Source organism: Diadema antillarum, unplaced genomic scaffold (genome assembly GCF_040938485.1).
Source record: "Diadema antillarum isolate AM-2024a unplaced genomic scaffold, OU_Dant_1.0 scf00000094, whole genome shotgun sequence".
Taxonomy (NCBI): domain Eukaryota; kingdom Metazoa; phylum Echinodermata; class Echinoidea; order Diadematoida; family Diadematidae; genus Diadema; species Diadema antillarum.
In genome coordinates this window covers 80,001-100,434 of record NW_027270983.1, presented here as the reverse complement: position 1 = coordinate 100,434, position 20,434 = coordinate 80,001, and the positions used below count along the sequence as shown (strand labels likewise).

The following is a 20,434-nucleotide window of genomic DNA, read 5'->3' as shown; positions in this document are numbered from 1 at the left end:
AGTAATTCTGACCAAAAAAAGAAAAGTTTCTGGACTTACTTTTAGCAGCATGGCCTGCACACTGCGTTCATCTTTGAGAATGGCCTAGAAAAAAAAAAGCATTCAACAGAGAGAATGGTGTGTTATTGCTACAGTACAGGATGACTGAAGAGAACTCACTCATTCACGTATGAATAATGGAAAAATATGATTAACATGCAATAAAAACATGAAACATTCTATTGATAAAAATATAATCTTGTTAAAACATGAAATATTACTGATTCACTCCACTGAGAATTTTCAAAATGCTTGCAGAGTTGACATCTCAACAGCCTCTTAAAAATATATTAAAAGAGAAACACTCCTTTTTACTGACTGCTATTTTCTACTTCATAATCTGGGCATGAAAGGATTCAATATTATACAATTAGTGTGTGCTCTATCATGCACTGTACCAGATTGTAGAACAACAAATACTAAATAATCCCCGAGTGCCGCTTTGTTTCATGGAGGCGGCAGACAGAAAAGTGAAATAGAACTGCACAAGGGATAGTTTAGTACTTGAAGTTCTACACAAGTAGTCCAGTACTGGTGCATCAATAGAACATCATTTAACACACTAATTGTCATAGTAAATAGACTCCTCAATCTACATGCGTTTTCATAGGTCTAGGCCCCAATAGATCTACTTCTGATTTGTTTCATGGCCATTCCCTACACTGAAATTTTCACACAGATACATGAAGCAATCTAACCAATCACAATTCATATTATACTTGACCTACTTACCATTAACTCTTTATTAAGCTTCCCTGTTCGTATTGTGCTGCATGTCAATTGTACCATTTCCATGTGAATGTATGTTATTTAACTGTTATTATGATTTTTGTTTGGCTGAATAAATGATAATGATGATAATGATGATAATAATAATAATAACATTTAAGAATTGTCTTATAAACAGAGAGGCATAGATATTGTGACTGCAGTAGCACATTACTGTGGATCAGCACATAGGCCCTATGCATCAATGTGTCAATGTACAAAGGCCTGAATTCTTATGATTCCTATGGTACATTCTATTGTCATCCATCCCCCCACCCCCCCCCCCCCCCCCCCCATGTCAAGGTTTTTGCAAAAACCACACCCTGGTAATTCAAGATCCTCATAAAAGTGCATGGATGCAGCTCTAGACAAAATATGCTGGTATAAGCAGATCACAAACATAATATCATAGAACTTCTCACCCCACGAGATCAGCTCAAAATATTTATCAGGGCAAAGTAACAAGATAACAGTAAGAAATGGCTGGCGGGCAGACGAAAATCACATGGGGTTTATAAGATACTGATATGTTATTGTCTTAGCACAGAGACAGATTCAAAGACATTTTATTGGTCTCACAGCAAAATATTACATATTATTAGATTTATAAAAAAGAAACCATTATGTGGGTTAAATCTTTAAAGGACAAGTTCACCTTCATAGACATGTGGTTTGAGTGAATGCAGCAATATTAGTAGAACACATCAGTGAGAGTTAGAGCAAAATCGGACAATCCGTTCAAAAGTTATGAATTTTTGAAGTTTCTGCTCAGTCACAGCTGGATGAAAAGACTAAGTAAGCTTGTGATGTCACATGAGTACAACGATATAAAGAAAGAATAAAGAAAATTCAACATATTTCCATTTTTCTCGCATAACAAAAGAACACTCGACTTCTCTCTTTCAGAAGACAGGGGGAATAATATTACCCTTAACATACGTCAGTAGCAAGTCGAAGAAATGTGCACTTAATTAAAAAAGTAAAGTTTTGTGAAATTCTCTTTTTATTTTCCTTATAGTTGTACGCATGTGACATCATACACTGTAGTAGTCTTCTCATCCAGCAGTGACTGCGCAGATACTTAAAATATTCATAACTTTTGAACGGATTGTCCGATTTTCCTCAGACTTTCACTAATGTGTTCTACTAATATTGCTGCATTCTCTCAATCCTAATGTATATGAAGGTGGACTTGTCCTTTAAGATGCTTTAGGACAAATTCACCGCACATTTAAGTACCCTGCAGAGAGTGATACAGATCGGTTTCAATAACAGCCCTACTGTAGTATTCATCTAATGTTATGTTAGGGTTAATATTATTCCCCTTGCCTTCTGAAAGAGAAAAGTCAAGCGTTCTTTTGTTACGCGCGAAAAGTGAAAATATGTTGAATTTTCTTATATACTTTCTTTATATCATTGTACACATGTGACAGCACAACTATACTAGTCTTCTCATCCAGCAATGACGGAGCAGAAACTTCAAAAATTCATAACTTTTAAACGAAATGTCCGATTTTGCCCAAACTCTCATTGATGTATTCTACTAATATTGCTGCATTCACGCAACCCACATGTCTATGAAGGTGAACTTGTTCTTTAACACATCATTCACTGCACAAGAGGAAACCTGTGAAAGGAGACCATAACCCAACTAAATGTGGATTGATTATTAAGTGAAAGCAGCAACATTAGTAAAACACATCAGTCAGTGAAGTCTTGATCTTTCCTTGGAACAATATGATGTAAAGCACTGTGAAACAACTAAGTAGTTTTTTGAGATTGCTATACAAATGTAATTACTGACTTCAATGTATTGTATTGTATTGTATTATGGACAACAACATATATAGAACATATGAGAATTCCACAAAATTAAATTTTCTTATAAAATGTTCACATTCCATCAACATGTAAAGGGTAATATTATTCCCCCTGCTTTTCAAATGAGGTAAGTCAAGTGCCCTTTCATAATGCTAGAAAAGGTGAAAATATCTTGAATTTTCTTTTAATTTCCAAATACTGTTGTCCATAATGATGTCATGAACAGTAGTAGCCTTCTAATTCAGTAATGATGGCACAGAAACTTTAAAAATTCGTAACTGAATAAATGAATAAACTGGTAAATGTGTTCTACTAACATCACTGCTTTCACTCAATCCATATTTATATTTGAGGTTTGGTTTCCTTAAACCTGATAATTGATTGTGATTCAATCAAATAAACAGCACAATTAAACCTCCCTTTGTTGATTAGAAAACAAGTTTACCCTTCTTTGTTAAGAACACTTGGTCAGACAGATGTAATATCTGGAACAAAGTTAAAAGAAGAAGAAATGTTTGGTACTGAGGCATACAACCATTGACACATACCTGCAGTTGTTTATCTGTCCCTCGAAATGCATTAATCAGATAGGAGTTAAACAACTCTCGACACTGCAAAGCATCCAAATCCTGCATAAATGAGAGTTTAAATGAGGCAATTACACACATTTGATGTAATAAATCAGGTGTCATACTGCAATTCATTAATTCTGAATACTGTAATGAAAAATGCATAACTTATTCAATATTCAAAATGAAAACCTATTTTAAAATGCATCATTACAAGGAAAGGAGGACATATTTAATTTCTTGACAAGTGATATTAAAGGACAAGTTCACCTTCATAAACATAAGGATTGAGAGAATGTAGCAATATTAGTAGAACACATCATTGAAAGTTTGAGGAAAATCGGACAATCCGTTCAAAAGTTATGAATTTTTGAAGTTTTTGTGCAGTAACCGCTGGATGAGAAGACTACTGCAGTGTGTGAATAACTTAGATGTCACATGCGTACAACAATATAAGGAAAATATAAAGAGAATTTCACAAAATTTCATCTTTTGAAAAAAGTACACATTCGCCCGACTTGTTACTGACAAATGTTATTGGTAATATTATTCCCCCTGCCTTTAGAAAGAGGCAAGTCAAGTGCTCTTTTATTATGCGAAAAAAGTGAAAATATGTTGAATTTTCTTTACATTTTATTTATACTGTTGCACGCATATGACTCACAAGCTGTAGTAGTCTCCTCATCCAGCGGTTCCAACACAAAAATTTTAAAAATTCATAACTTTTGCATCGATTGTCCAATTTTCCTCAAACTTGCACTGATGTGTTCTACTAATATTGTTGCATTCTCGCAATTTTTATGTTTATGAAGGTGAACTTGTCCTTTAAAGACATATCTTTTGTTTACTGTTTATAGTCCTACATGTATGTCTTCACTGTAGAGATATCACACATAACTTGTCTAAATTATCATATCAAAACATTTGATAACTATCCACAAAAAATTGCATGGATATCGAATTAGCCACATAGCATGAACACATAAAGACATTGGTGGGGCTTGCAGCAACAACAGCCACAAAATATGACAAGTATTTTGAAATTGTGGCATCACACTACTAGACTTTACAAGCTAGGATACACAGCGATGCAGGCATATGTAATTTGTCAAGACTCTTAAGGCCGTGTCACACCAGCCTTGCGTGCGACTTGCAAAGAACAATTTTGACTACCCAGAGGTCCCCGTAGATATCCGCACATGACAGTACCTAGCATGTATCTCGAAAGTAGTCGCCCGGAGGTGCACACGCATATTTTTTTACCCACAACCGTGTTTAGGCCCTGTCACACCTTCCCGGGCAAGCTACTCGGGCTTGTTACGTGTAAGGATTTTCTAGCATACTGGACATTCCTGAGGGCGGAAAAGGATTTGTGCGAGTCAGCGCATGTGTCTTACTTGCTGGACGCGTTGTACTTGCGAGTATACTGTGTGACCTTTGTACCAGTTGCGTGGGGGCTGACAACTTAGTGAAGGAATTTCTCTAATGGAATGGCTGAAATCTCACAGAATTTCATTATCTTGGCTGCATACGGGACTGCGAAGTACCTGCGTGGGAATTGCCTGGGAAGTAGTGCCGCTAAGGGTCTCCTACTGGCGTTCTGCGTGGACCTCTACGGGCATTCCCGCGACTCACCCGGAAATAGTTTTGGTCATGCTCAAAACTTGGCTGCGGTTAAATTGGACTTGCGTGAGCACCTCCGGGCAACTATGCGCTAGATACTGTCAGGTGCGGACCAACTGCGGAGAGCTACTTGGAGTAAATTTGTTTCCCCGCAAGTCAAGCCGCAGAAGTTCCCCCGTACGGTATGACAAGGCATGAATGAAAATTGCAAACATTCTTGTTCGCCCGCTGAAAATCTTCCACGTGCTGGAAACTACCTCCTCGCCACAAGCCCGCGTTATGGTGTGACACGGCCTTTACTACAGTTTCTTGAGAACAGATTAAAGGGATGGTACAGTATTGGTGGAGATGAGAATTGGGCTTCTAACTTTTTGCGAGATACCAAGAAACCACTTATGAAATAGTACAGAGCATACCAATTTAAGAGGAATTCAAAGTTTATTTGAAGAAAATCAGGTTTGGAATGACTGAAACATCCAAAAACAAAGTAAAACAAACCGATCGTAATAAATTGTGGGTCCCACACTTATTAGAATCGCTCTGTTTTGGATATCTCAGCCATTTCAAAACCAATTTTCATCAAATAAACGTTGAATTCCTCATGAAATTACATGCTCTTTCATATTTCATAGGAGGTTTCTGATTATCTCACCAAAAAATGTTAGAAACCTAAAATTAGGTCTCAACCAAAGCTCTACCATCCCTTTAAGCAGTGGTACTCAGCTAAAAACATTCATATAACTAAATACATCTCACCATGATATGGATAAGTTACACCATAAATAGGCAGCATTAAAGGTGACATACATGGATGTATGACACCTGACACTGAACATAACTCTTTAAAGTATGCTATTAGAGTCCTACAATCTTTGGAACATGCTTGGCTGTATTTTGCTACAATATGCATTACACAACTAATTCTGATTCAAAACATCAGACATTCTAGATGTTACTCATACTGATTTACATACATGTTGACTGATCGGAAAGATCACTACACAATAAACTCAAATTAAAAGGCTGGAAAGGACTTACCAGAAATTGACACATGCGCAGCAGGAACTTGCGTTCCAGTTCACTGATTTCCTTCTGCTTTTTCAGTTTTTGCTCTGATGCATCACTACAAAGGTCAAAGTTCAAAGTTCAAAGTTCAAGTTTATTCATCTTTCTTCCTTCCTTACAAGATAATATACATTGAATGTGTCAATTAACAATAACAAGCATACAAATTTAATAGAATACACTGGTTAAAGCAGAAAAAAAAAGAAGAAAGACGAGGAGACCCTATAGAAAAGCAAAGAAGAGAAAAGGACAAAGAACAACGATTCTATCCCACATTACCACCATATTTCAAATGTTTACAATTGAAAGCATGTAAAGCATGAATTCACAAACCTGTGTTAAGATAATTTCATAATTTTCCCTTATTTAATCTTCATGCTTTCAAAACTTTGAAAGACTCAATATGCCTACTGCAAACTGATCATCTCAGATATCTCCATTTAGGCCAAAAAAGAAAAAATGTTGTATTGGCGTAACACAAGATTTTTAAATAGGGTCGGGCGGGCGGATTTTTTTTTTTTCTTTTTTGCTACCTGTATATTACCTGTAAAACTCATATTTAACAAAACCCCATTCGACAGAGAGGGTCTGTTGCATCCAAAGTTTGTCATATCACCGGTTCAAAAGCAATAAATATTAGAAGAGAATCATATTTTGGACACGGAAAAACACCCTGGCCCCCCACTCGAACCAATAGGAGACCGCATGCGTGTTCCCATTTTCAACGTCTATCTACGGAAGATTTGTCCCTAGAAATTCATGAGGGGGGGGGGGGGGAGTGTTTTTTAGTCTTTTCCATAGACAGGAGTGTCCATTGAAAATTCTTTCGTAGATTGGGGAGGAGGGTGTGTTGAAAACTCTTCCGTAGATAGGGGGTCAGAGCCCCCTCCCCCCCCCCAAAAAAAAAAAAAAATTGGACTGATCTCCAGAAGATTTTCCCTAGAAATTTATGAAAAGGGGGGGGGGGGTATTTTGTCAGTTTCTGTAGATAGGGGGGTCATTTTCTGAATGTTTTCCCTAGATGGGGGGGGGGGGGGGAGGGGGTGTCTTTTGAAAATAGGGAACAAGTATAGGCGTCCACCCAAAATAGGGGGGTGGGGAGGGGGGTGAAATTCGCGAAGGTGGATTTGGTTTAAGCCATGGGATGGTTTAAATTTGAGATGCGTTCATTGGACCACTTTCTTGGGAAGAACAGAACTCGCCAATCTCGCTGGTGAAGCCATCAACACAGATAGAGCATTTTGTACTGGCGTGACCGGCACTTCTTCGCCTCCATCATATTCGTAGTAGCAAACCATATATTGGTACCCCATATCCAACAGAATGGCACTCTGGTCGGACAGCAGGACATCTTTGAACGATCCTGTTTCCGCCTTCCCCACTTTTAACAGCCGTCACGACATACCGATCAGAATACGAACGAACAAATTCCTGGGCTAAATCACCCAGCGCCACAGACAAATCGATTCTCCGAATAACATTGAATAAAATCTTCGTATCGGACTTGCCGGTCGCCGACATGCTGTACTGCGCGGCCATTTTCCGACGCTAGCTGTTGTTGTTGTCGTTGTTTTTGATAATTCCCAAACCCGTATTGCGCCCTCTCTCGGTAAAAACAATGTATTTCTTTTTCTTCTTTTTTTTGTTGAAAAGTTCAGGGTCGGTTTTTTTTTTTAAGGGTCGGGCGGGTTACGCCAATACAACGATTTTTGTTTTGGCCTTAACTAGAAACATCGCTAGATGGCAACTGCTTCATATCGTTCTCCCAATAGGTCTAAAGTATGTCTTGACAATGTGAGATGACAGTTTCACATAATTCTGGCAAACTATTAAAATAACATGTTTGTCACAAATGTGTTGAGTGTTTCTTTCCCTGAACTAGGTTTTAGTTGGATAGATGGCTAAATTGGTTAGGAAAGTCTAGTATTTGGGAATTTGAGCACTTTCATTTGACCTTTGACCCTTTGGTCCACAATTCTTCAATGATCACTAACTGGTAACATCCCTTTTTATGACAACACTTTGAGCTTTTTTCAAAATATGGGACAAAACTGTGACATTTTAACATTTTCATTTCACCTTTGACCCCATGGCCAAAATCTTTCCCTCCTGACTCACTGTGCACTACAGTAATGCATGAATATACCTACAAGTGTATGTAGTTTGATTTAGTTAATGCAATGAGTAAGTTCCAAGGTATGGAGGGAAAAAAAAGGTAATTTCAGGATTAATAGTAGAATTTTAGCATACCAACCTGACCTTTGACCCTTGACCTTTGACCCAATGACCCCATGGCCCAAACTTTCCCTAGATAATCTTCGATAATACATGTACATCATGTACATCTGTATAAATCAAGTTTCGAGACAATACATTCAGGCATTGCATAGATAAGGAGGAAAAAGTACAATTTTAAGAATTTGACCTTGATAATTGACCTTTGACCTTGAGCATGTGCTCCCAAAAGTTGATAGGCACAACTCTGCCCACTCATACATACATGTACTAAGTTTCATGGGATACCTAGATGATTTATGAGTTATGCTGCCCACAAAATTGATTACGGACAGAAAGATCGATGGGATGGACCGGCCGACACTGCAACAGAAGGACAGATGTACAGACGGACAACCTGACAACACAAGAGACCCGGAGGTCTCTCGCTCACCTGAGTATCGCAAGTTCACCTTTCATGCATTCTTGCAGACTCTTACCTCACAACATTGGAAACTTGAGGTGGAGGGTTGCTTTGAGAGCTGGCATGCTAACTGTCAAGTTTGGTGAATATCCATCAAGGGGTTTTCAATGATTATGAACATGCACAATTCACATCACCATTTGGACAAATCCCACCCCACTTCCTTGGGTCCGGGGGGGGGGGGGGGGGGGGGGGGGGGGAGGGGGGAGGAGGACACCCCTGATTTTGCCATGAACGAACATGAAACAACAGTCATCAATATACTGACTCATTGTATCGGCTTAGCTCAATCACTTCTGGTTCTGAAGAAAATCTTTAACGATTCTTTCCGAGGGGGGGGGGGGCATGGTGCCCATATGATGGAATTGAGATTCTATCCCCCTGGGGATGCTACCTGCCAAGTTTGGTGAAAATTCATCTTGGGGTTCTCAAGGGAAAAAGATGAAAATTCACAATTTAGGTCCCAATTTAGGCCCCCTGGGGCCCCCAGGTGGGGCATGGTGCCCATTAGATGGGAATGAGATTCTTTCCCCTGACGGATGTTACCCGCCAAGTTTGGTGAAAATTCAATACGGCATTTTCAAGAAAGAGATGGAAATGTACAATTTGGGCCCCTTTAGGACCCCTCCAAACCCCCCTTCCCTGGGTCCCAAGGGAGGCACCCCTGATTCCGCCATGAACAAACTTGAAACTACAGTCATCAATGTACTATATCATGGTATTAACTTAGCTCTATCACTTCTGGTTCTAGAGGAGAAGATTTTTTAAGATTCTCAATTTTTTTGGAGTTTGGGCCCCTCTGGAGCCCCCCAGGTAGGGTATGGCGCCCATTTGAACAAATTGAGATCCTATTCCCCTAAGGATGCTACCTGCCGAGTTTGGTGAAAATCTGTCATGGGGTTCTCAAGAAGAAGATGAAAATGTAAAAAGTTTATGCACGACGCACGATGGACGACAGCCGACAGACGACAGATGCTGGACGAAGAGCGATAGCAATAGCTCTCTTGAGCCTTTGGCTCAGGTGAGCTAATAATGGCTCTGGTGACAATTCATGGCAGAGGCATAAAAAAAATAAATCATAGCACAAGCACTGTGCGAGCAAAAAAAGCAAGAATGGTCATGTATTCACAAAAATGTTTGAAATGCTCAAAATGGCCTCTAAAAATGTACTCTCAATTAATTTAAAAAAATTCAGCATTTTTAATTTTGACATGCGTGTCATGTCAGCAAGAATAAAAGACTATTACGCAATGCCAGCACACATGAATTGGAGTTTATGCATACCAAATATAAAATAACATTTGGTTACAAAAATATAATTAATCATTTGATATGTCAAAATCGTAAAATGGCACCAATATGCTGTCATACATGAGTGATTGCAATGTGACATGACCAGAGAAAATTTCATGTGAATTCGTCATGAAACTTTTGAGATGCATTTGTACTTGTTCACAAAATTTAAAGATAGAAGACTAACAACCACAAAGAAAAAGAAATAATGACAACTACAATAGGTGGTCAGCCCTAAAGGGCTGATTTCATGGAGCATGTGAACAATTTGTAAAGGATGTGAACGCTGAAAAAAAGAAAAGTCCAGCATTTGTATTTTGGTCCGCAAAAGATCATCAAACAAGCCCAGGAGTTCGGAAGGGTTGTGGGCATTATTCTTAGTTTGACGGGAATTTAAAAAATTTTGAAAATTCTTGCAAATGTTTTCTGCACAGGTGGGTCATTATTTACTTGTGATTTGTTCCACGAATGTCTTGAAAGCCTTCTCACATGTGCACCACCTATGGAAGATGTGCGTGATGTTCACAAAATCTTTGTGAAACCCCAAACAGATCCTGACACTTTGGAGAATGTCTCACGCATGTTCTGCAATATCTGCAAATTTCTTCTGATCATTTCTGCAACATATCCACAAACTGTTTGCATACTTTTTGAGATATTCTCACAAATGTTTGATGCATGTTTGGGAGTTTTCTACAAATGAAAATTGTAACATACATCTTCACATCGAAAAATTATAACAACTTTAACTCTTTATGTGCCATGGCGAAAACCCCCTGTGTGCCACGTTATTCTGAGACACGAAGGTATAGTCATGCTTTGAGAAAGAATTGTTTTTCCAATTTGTATAACTTCTACAAATTTCTATTAAACTGGTCATTATAATGAGCAAAGTTAAAGAGGAATGCCAAACTTTGCTTCCATATACAATGTATGACAATTCTATTTCAATATTTCTTTTGCATTACCAGTTGCTACATTACTGTAAAGGCATGACTTTCGCACATAAAATAGTGACAGAAACTTAGAATGTACACGCAAATCTTGTTGGGAACACCACTTGATAGTCAATCACCAAATAGAATGCAAGCCGTATGTGAGAGGAACAAAAGGGCGAGAAATGCTTTGATTGTACCGCGGGATTAGCGATTTATCGATCGGTTTTGTCGGCTTTGTTTGTTGAGCAGAATATGCGAAGTTGGCACGCCGTCGACTGAGCCGGACATGCGAACGTGGCACATGAAAAGTTAACAAGAGACCCGCGGGTCTAGCGCTCACCTGAGTATCGCAAGTTCACCTTTCACGCAGTCACTAATCTTAATTATTTACAGCTCTACCAAAATTTGACCAGGCATTCTCAAGTAGAAGATGAAAATGTACAATAAGGGCCCAATTTTTTTAAGATTCCTTAATTTGGGGGGATTGGGGCCCCCGGGGCCCTCTGGGTGGGGCATGGTGCCCATTTTGATAAATTGAGATCCTGACCCCCTAGGGATGCTACCTGCCAAGTTTGACAAAATTCCATCATGAGGTTTTCAGGAGGAAGATGAAAATGTACAATTCAGGCCCCCATTTGGACCCTTCCAACCACCCCCCCCCCCCCTACCCAAGAGGGGCACCCCTGGATCTCCTATGAACAAACTTGAAACTACAGTCATTAATGCACTCACTCATAGTATTATCTCAGCTCTATAACTTCTGATTCTAGAGAAGATTTATAAAGATTCCTTCATTTGGGGGGTTTGGGACCCCTGGGGGCCCCCTGGGGGCCCCCTGGGTGGGGCATGGTGCCCATTTTAACAAATTGAGATCCTAACCCCCTAGGGATGCTACCTGCCAAGTTTGGTGAAAATGGGTCATGAGGTTCTCAAGAAGAAGATAAAAATGTACAATTTAGGCCCCATAAGGACCCCTCCTCACCCCCTCCCCTGGGTCCCAAGGGGGGCACCCCTGATTCTGCCATGAACAAACTTGAAACTACAGTCATCAATGTACTAACTCATAGTATCAACTTAGCTCTATCACTTCTGGTTCTAGAGAAGAAGATTTTTGCGGATTCCTTAATTTTTTTGGGGGGGTTTGGGCCCCCTGGGGGCCCCCTGGGTGGGGCATGGTGCCCATTTTAACAAATTGAGTTCCTAACCCCCTAGGGATGCTACCTGCCAAGTTTGGTGAAAATGGGTCATGGGGTTCTCAAGAAGAAGATGAAAATGTACAATTTAGGCCCTATTAGAACCCTTCCCCACCCCCCTCCCCTGGGTCCCAAGGGGGGCACCCCTGATTCTGCCATGAACAAACTTGAAACTATAGTCATCAATGTACTAACTCATAGTATTAACTTAGCTCTATCACTTCTGGTTCTAGAGAAGAAGATTTTTACAGATTCCTTAATTTTGGGGGGTTTGGGCCCCCCTGGGGGCCCCCTGGGTGGGGCATGGTGCCCATTTTAACAAATTGAGTTCCTAACCCCCTAGGGATGCTACCTGCCAAGTTTGATGAAAATCGGTCTTGGGGTTTTCAAGAAGAAGATGAAAATGTAAAAAGTTTACGCACGACGCACGACGGACGACGCACGACGGACGACGGACGACGGACGACGGACGACGGACGACGGACGACGGACGACGCACGACGCACGACGCACGACGCACGACGGACGCCGGACGAAGGGCGATCGCAATAGCTCACTTGAGCCTTTGGCTCAGGTGAGCTAAAAACCCTACAGAGAATGAAATTCTCTATCAACATCACAGAATACACTCAAAATGACACCAGAGTATGCCAAAATTATACACTGAAAACTAAGATAATGTGTGGGGAACCTACAGAAAATCAGATGCTTGTTGGGGTAGGCCCTCAGAAAAGAAGTCAGAATGCATACACACAGCGACACACACACACACACACACACAAGACAAGCATGTACACATAAACCAACAAAAAAGAGAGAGAAGTAAAAGGGAGAGAAAGGAGAAAGAAAATAGAGCAAATCTGATTTGACCTACAAATCAACTCTCTTCAGAAAACATTTTGTCTGTGATTCTTGGAAAATTTGCATTGTTCACATTTAAAGGTGCATAGTCCCGGTAGTGTAGAGGGGGCTGTTGATGATACTGCCGATCACCGTTAGCATTGATACGAAGATTACCGAAGTTGAGCTGTCATCAAGAGTAAAGTGCGTAGGTATTGCTAAGTAACGTTGCCTTTGTTGTCTTCTTTGCGCATCGCGCAGTCTGTAGTAATGCCATGGATGGTGCGTGCATATGTGCTTGTTATTATGACATCACAACAGAAGTTTGCTAAAGCTGTCATTCCCCTCAGCCGAATCATGAGCCGAACAGTGATCCGACAACTGACTACAGTGACTTGGACTTCTTCGGACCCAGGGAAGTGGGCAACAGTGTAAGCGCTAAAGAGGAGTCGATAGCGTAGGTCTCTATAGGAAACTTGCGCCGTACGCATTTGACTTAAACATCGGGGCCATGCACCTTTAAGTCCCATGTTTTTCATGTACTGTATGTGACTGGTAGTACGATTGAACCTCTCGTATCCGGACAAGTCGGGACCGGGGCTCGTCCGGATAAGGGATTTGGCCAGATACGAGAGACTCAATGCTTTATACATGTACATATACATACACATGTACTGATGTAGTCCATTATCATATTGAAGTACCACATGTAGTAATGTGTATACTGCAACCTTTTCATTGTTACACTCAGTAACAGACCCAAAAATAGAGGTTCATGTTTGCAAGAATGAAATCATTTTCTTTTATAAATTCTTGGGATGATTTACCTAAATAATTATTAAGAAATGTATCAAGTAGATCTTGAAAATAAACAGTACGAGTCAACGAAACTACGCTTCAAAATTCGATCATCACGGCTCGGCAAAGTCGACTGTAGGTCGCCATTGTTAGATGGTCTCCCTCTCTCTCTCTTTGTGTGTGTATTGTGTGTGAACAATTTTTGAGTGTTCAATATCATTCGTTGCTCAGCCAATGACTCGAAACAATGCATGTCTATCTTGTCATATCGACGGCTGTGTATGGACCTATATGTGGCAATGCGATATGAGAGGACTCGAGCGCATAATCTGTCCATGTTCTTGCGATGATTTGGGGATGTTTGGGGATGTTAAAATGTCTGAAGGTAAGCAATGTGGAAGGAAATTTGATGTAATGTTTGTTAATCATTTTGGATTATCTTGGAAGTGATATGTAATTCATGTGTGTTTGTGTAGGAGTTCTCAAGGAGTTGGGAATCCCCCTTTCCTCCCGTAATTATATTTTAAAAAAATCACGGCGAGATTGCGTCTGTATAATAGAGAGATCGGGATAAAGGGAGGCCGGATAAGAGAGGTTCAACTGTACTTCAGCAATGGTACACATGACACTCACACATACATTGTAAAAACAACACACAATTGAAACTGCTCATGAATGGTTTACAGCTCCATTAGTTGAAACACATTTAGGGCGAAATAATTTTCTGAATGTTGGATTTTGCCATTTTTTCGACATTTGCGTCCTTCGCAAATTGTGTGCTAAGTGATACAAGTATCAATCCTTTATAGGCATTGTCTCTTAGTGTCTCTCACTTGTGCTTTTTGTACACGAGTACACCCTCTAACAGCCTCTTCTTGTTATCGATCAACTCATCACGGATCAGGTCCTGTGGAAAAAAGAAAACAGAACAAACATTAGATGCACATTTAGGCATAATTCCGCAAGATGTCTGGTCAGCAATAAAATCTTGACTCATGTCACTGACATATCCCTAAAAAAAGAGTACTATGATGTATTATGCAAAGAAAAAAACATACTTTCAAATTTGTGGTCTTTCGTCATTTAAATGAAACGAAATATCACATTTGATGCATATGCACAAATGTACATGTGTAGGTCAGTTGTATAAAAACATCTTCCCATATAAAAATTTTGCAATAAAGCCTAAAATATAAGGGGATATCACTATATTTCTCACTAAACCATAAATGTAGACAGTTTAGTCTGGAAACATTCTTAACACAACTATTGTTCACATTTTGCATATGTAAAATACTTACCATTGATAAATGATAATACAGTGCTTATATAGCGCATATCACGACTGTAGTGTCTCTATGCGTTTTAAGGGAGAGGGATGAACATGGAAAAAAGAAATATACATCTACTGTACATTATATGTAGCGTAGATGCAAAACCAAACTCATTCATGATACTTTTTAGACAGAAATGTCTCGTGAACAGTTTTGAACGTAAACACTGTGGAAGCTTCCTTTATATAACATGGAACAGTGTTCCACAGTGTGGGAGCAGCATGAGCAAAAGATTGCTCACCATAAAACTTAGTTGTGATAACAGGACATTTGCCCATAGGATTTTTCTGAGCCGATCTGAGATTACGAGAGGGAGCGTACCCTATCAAGGACCCACTGAGATATTCTGGTGCCATTGAATGCACGCACTGATAAGTCAGTAACAGTTTCAACTGATTCAAATTTTTACATTGGTTGTTTCTATTCCTAACTCACATTTTAGAACTATTTTGAAGCACAAAGCTTGTTTTTTGTTTCATCTGCAAATGGTAAATACATGTACATGTAATACCTTTAATTCTACTCAAAAGTGGAAGTATTGTCCAATACACTTTGTGCCAAAATCGTCAGCAGGCAGTGTTGATTGAAGAGTGATAAAAATGTTGTTTACTCAATGATATACCTAGTAAATAATTATCAAAAGGTTGCTCCAATATTGTGATATAGTACTCATTAGATCGAGATGTGAGGTGGAGATAGGTAGAGAGTTATATGCATAAACAAAATAGTGAGCATACTAATCATATGTTTGACCCTGAATTGTCCCTATCCCCTTCTGTAAATAAATTCTTATTCATGTCTATCCTTACTTCCAAATCATATTATCAGTGATATTCCTGAGCTAAAGAAGAAGAAGCTGCAAATGCAAAATTTCTATGAGCTTCAAAATCTGACATGGAGTTATCTATGCCTATTAACTAACAGCTTGTATACACCTTGTGTAGAATAACTGGGCTGGGTCAAAATAAAAAATAAAAAAAATCCACAGAACCATTTTGCTTCATCTGTGATAATGAGATCTCGGTCAGACAGATGGTACACCCAGAACATAATACATCTGACACACTTCAAGGCAGAGGCATAAAAACTTTGTGAATTACATCTACATATCCATAGCACCAATCTGATCTTTGTCTGCCCCTCCCTCAGTGATCGCTGTGATTTATACTCATTCATTACATATTTACCTTTGCGCGTAGTGCAGAATGTCCACTAATAATCAGCAGGAGCTCTTGGGCTGACCTATCAGAAGACATTTACATGAAAGTTGTGATAAACTACATGGGATAACAAAGCATAAGAACAAACCATTGGCAATGATAACAGTAACATTCTTGCTCGAATATTATTAATCTTCAAATGATACTAAACTAGAAATGTCGCTATGGCGACTGGTATGCCTCCACCATAATGCATGGTTCTCCGAATAGGTCTATAGCACAATGTCTTGACAATGTGTGATGACAGTTTCACATAACTGGCAAAATATTAAAAATGACAGGTTTGTCACAAATGCATTGAATATTCACTTTCCTTGAACATGGTTTATTTGGATGAATGGCTATACTGTCTAATGAGAGTACGGGTACAATTTGGGGATTTGTACCCAACTTTTGACCCTTTTATAAGTTTAAAGAAGAAGTGAAAATTTAGCACTTCCACTTGACCTTTGACCTTTTTGCCTTTGACCTTTTGACAAGAAACTTCCAAGCGAATCTGTATTGGGTAATACATGCATACACTAAGTTTCAAGAAAAAATCCTGCGAGCAGTGCATCTAGATAAGAGGGAAATAATGACAATTTGATGAGTTGACCTCGACCTTTGACCCATGACCTTTGACCTATGACCCATAAATTCCCTACATGATCACTGTCAGTCAGTACATGCATATATACTAAGTTCCATGAAGATACCTTGAAATAATTGTGAGATATGGAGAAAAAAGTGAAATTTTGGAGGATTTTCACTTGACCTTTGACCCTTGACCTTTGACCTCATGACCCAAAACTCTCTCTGGGGAATCTTTATTTGGTAGTTCATGTATACACCAAGTTTCAAGAATATACCTCCAGCCATTGCAGAGATACAGGGAAATAGTGAAATTTTGAGCATTTGACCTTGACCTTTTGACCTTTAACCTTGAGCATGTGCACCCAAAAGTTGATAGGCACAACTTCGCCACCTCATACATATACATGCCAGGTTTCATTAGGATGCCTCTCACGGTTTTTTAGATACGCTGTCCACAAAATTGATTACGGACAGACGGACGGAAGGACGGATGGACAGACGGACGGACGGAAGGACGGACGGACGGAAGGACGCTACGACGGACGGACGGACAACCCGAAAACATAATGCCTCCGGTGACACTTCATGGCGGAGGCATAAAAATTTTGTCTTCAGAAAAATAAGTACATTTTGTATTGTGCACTGGGCCGATAAAATGACACTCTCTTACTTATAATTTTGAAGACAAGTATATTTGCCATTCTATATGTGGTTACAAAAAATAATGTGATTTACCTTCAGAAAGACACTTATTACTTATCTTCTCCCACCATGAAGCAATAAATATTCGAAAAGTATAGACAGTAGACATATACACACATTTTCTTGTTTGTTTGTGTGTGTGTGTGTGTGTGTGTTTTTTTGGGGGGGGGACCCAAACACCAACCAAGTTAGACCCCTCACATAAATTACAAAACTGTGGTCAAGTGTTAAAAATCTCTACATTCTAACACAAATTCTACTAAATACATGTACTCACATGAAATTGGAGCATGGTACACATATACTGTAGCATTCCACAGCAATCCCTTGTGCAATGTCCACATAGTCAAAATTTCAATTATTAACAGGACATGTATAGCCTGAACATCACTGTGCTAATTCAAAATATGTTATAGGTTTCTAGCAGCTTTGATCAAAGACACTTACTTTAAATGGAAATGCTCCGCATAAAACAAGCGCAGCATGTGCATTGAAAGAGTCGCGCAAACCTTGCAAGTTGCATACACGGTTTCGTTGAGATAAGCATTTGCACCGCCGCATGCATGACGGGCATTTTTGACAATCCTTCCGATCTCAACTGAAGCAACTAGCAATCTCTTTGATTTATTTATTCATTTATCTATTTCGGTTTAATTTCCACAAGGTAGTCTCATCTCTTTGATTGAATTGAGAATTGGCTGTTCTGTGTGACTGTGAGATGTCTAGATTCTAAAACTAAAGGTCTAATTGAATTGGCTATCGAACTAAGCCTATGTCGTAACCGATATAATGCACTGAGAAATATTAAACTGCAAGCATATGAGTTTAGACTTAAGTAACTATACACAGTCCTGTCGCTGTACCCATTTTGGTGTACGTCACGACAGGGCTGTACAGTGTGGACACTACGTAATCTTATAATTCTGGGGCGCCGATTCTATTTTGAATTTACTGCACCATATTTGTTACTCAGACTACATGAGATGAAAACTTTATCTATTCAGCTACCGTCTTCAGCTATCAATATTGACATACAGATATCACAACTTACCGAAAATGAAGCCTTTTTTAATCGTATACGCCGCAGAAATCATAGAAATCGCAGAATGTCGGCGCAGCACTGCCAAATAATGGGCAAAGGGGGCGCTGTCGGCCGCGCGGGCGTACAAACTCTAGCAGCGCAGTTTGCATCGTTCAAAGCGATGATCACAGCATTCCGGGTTAAAGATTGGACTTTTTGCTCAGTGTATGTTGCGTGAGGGCTCACTATGGACTGAAATACCATGCTCATAGTCCAAGCACCTCAATTCATGTGAGTGATTCATAAAATTTGTGATAAGAATGTAGAAATTTTCAACAGTTTTGTTGTTGTGTGGCCGTGTTCAAGGGGCTCAGTAGATATGTGTATGGGGTTTAGTAGATATGTGTATCACACACCGTCAGACGCCGTGCGTGGTCGGGCTAAGACTTTAGTAGACCATGTCCTCACTATTAAACAATAACATGCCTCTTCAACTAAGCACTTGCCAATTCCTTTTTCACAGAACAGTTAGTGAGCATTGAACAGTGTGGGACTGGAATGCTACAGTGCATAGGCAGTGTGGTGCCAAGCAAAGACCCAAGGCAAGCAATTATCAAATTTAAATTATGAACAGATTCTTAAATTCTGAGACATTGTACAAGTTAATGTCATTGGTGGAGAAGACACAATTAATCCCGACTCTGAGTCCGAGTCTGACTGAGTAGACCCTCGCCTAACTATACACAGCCCAGTCGCTGTATAAATAGCGCTTCTCAGCTCACAGGGTCTGGTCGGGCTAACCCTCCCTACAAAATTAAGTTTACTTAAAGGCCTATAAATACTACTGACAGAACAGGAACAGAAACAGAAACAGATCTGGAGATGAGCTCCAGCATCACCTCCATTGTGATATGCTACACATTGCATCACAGTGCTGAGTTATACCCTATTCAGAGCTGTTGTTTTTTTCCAAGTGTAAATTTTGGCGCTAGTGTACTTTAGTTTTTAGCGTTTACAAGTGTCGGAAAATCGTTGGAAAATCTTGATCGCTATCGCTGGAATTGCTGCTCAGTGCACAAGCACAATTACGAATTGGTCTAAATGTAGCAACACAGCAGCTTTTTCTATGGATATGGTGTCGTTGAAAAGCTAAAAGTTGTTTTTTCCTTGCAATCGGCCAAGTTTTCCGTTAGCGGTTGTGGCAAAGTCTTCCACTACTCAGCTAGCGGTTGTAGATTCATGGCAGCGGTTGAGCATGTGCGCAAGTGTATGCTGCCACTTATATCATTCTCTTTCTTTTCTTCTTTTATTTTCAGGTAGAATCTATTCCCCCTTCCTAGAAATGGTATTTTCTTTGTAAAGACACCATAGAAGAACTTGCCGTGGTCTCTGTGAGATAGTGTCTAGCTACATTCAGATCAATCGCGGTGCTTGCTGCGCTGCTGTGCTGCCGTGTGTTTTGTACATGGTGCCTTTGTACATCGTGCTGCGCTGTCTGCTCCTGTGCAACGCAGTTATCGCTGAGTGAGTAGATCTAATGTTAGCTGCGATTGAGATTATTCCGAGAAGTAGATAATGACAAAATGATGAAAATTCCATTTCTACTGCGAGTACTGGACTTGAATCTCGCTCAGATGCAAGTATTTAGGTTACTGAATAACTACATGTCAGTTCGGGAAACCCACTCACAAGGGGGGCCCCTCCTTATAAGTAACCCGTCCCCCTTATAAGTAACCCCGTCCCCCTTATAAGTAACCCCCGGGGCACCCCTTATAAGGAGTCTCCACGCTTTTTTGCAATGCAACGCGAAAATGAAAGGACTGCGGCAATTCGCTTGATTATGTCCATAAAGCTTCACAAGTTTCCTAGTTACTCACAAAATTTGAGCAAAATCGGTTTGAGGCATCATATCTAAAATCATGGATTTAAATGCGATGTC

The 20,434-nt window shown here is 39.7% G+C and overlaps 1 protein-coding gene across 1 annotated transcript in view; it reads right to left on the bottom strand.

The window, feature by feature from the left end:
- The window catches only part of LOC139718397 (nucleoporin NUP188-like), a 67,400-nt gene that overhangs the window by 46,006 nt on the left and 960 nt on the right, over window positions 1-20,434 (bottom strand). The window contains exons 2-6 of the mRNA XM_071629869.1: window positions 16,167-16,221; window positions 14,479-14,552; window positions 5,859-5,943; window positions 3,177-3,257; window positions 40-84 (exon numbers count right to left, since the gene is read on the bottom strand). Coding sequence (XP_071485970.1) covers window positions 40-84; window positions 3,177-3,257; window positions 5,859-5,943; window positions 14,479-14,552; window positions 16,167-16,221 — 340 coding nt within the window. The remainder of the gene's footprint in view (window positions 1-39; window positions 85-3,176; window positions 3,258-5,858; window positions 5,944-14,478; window positions 14,553-16,166; window positions 16,222-20,434) is intronic.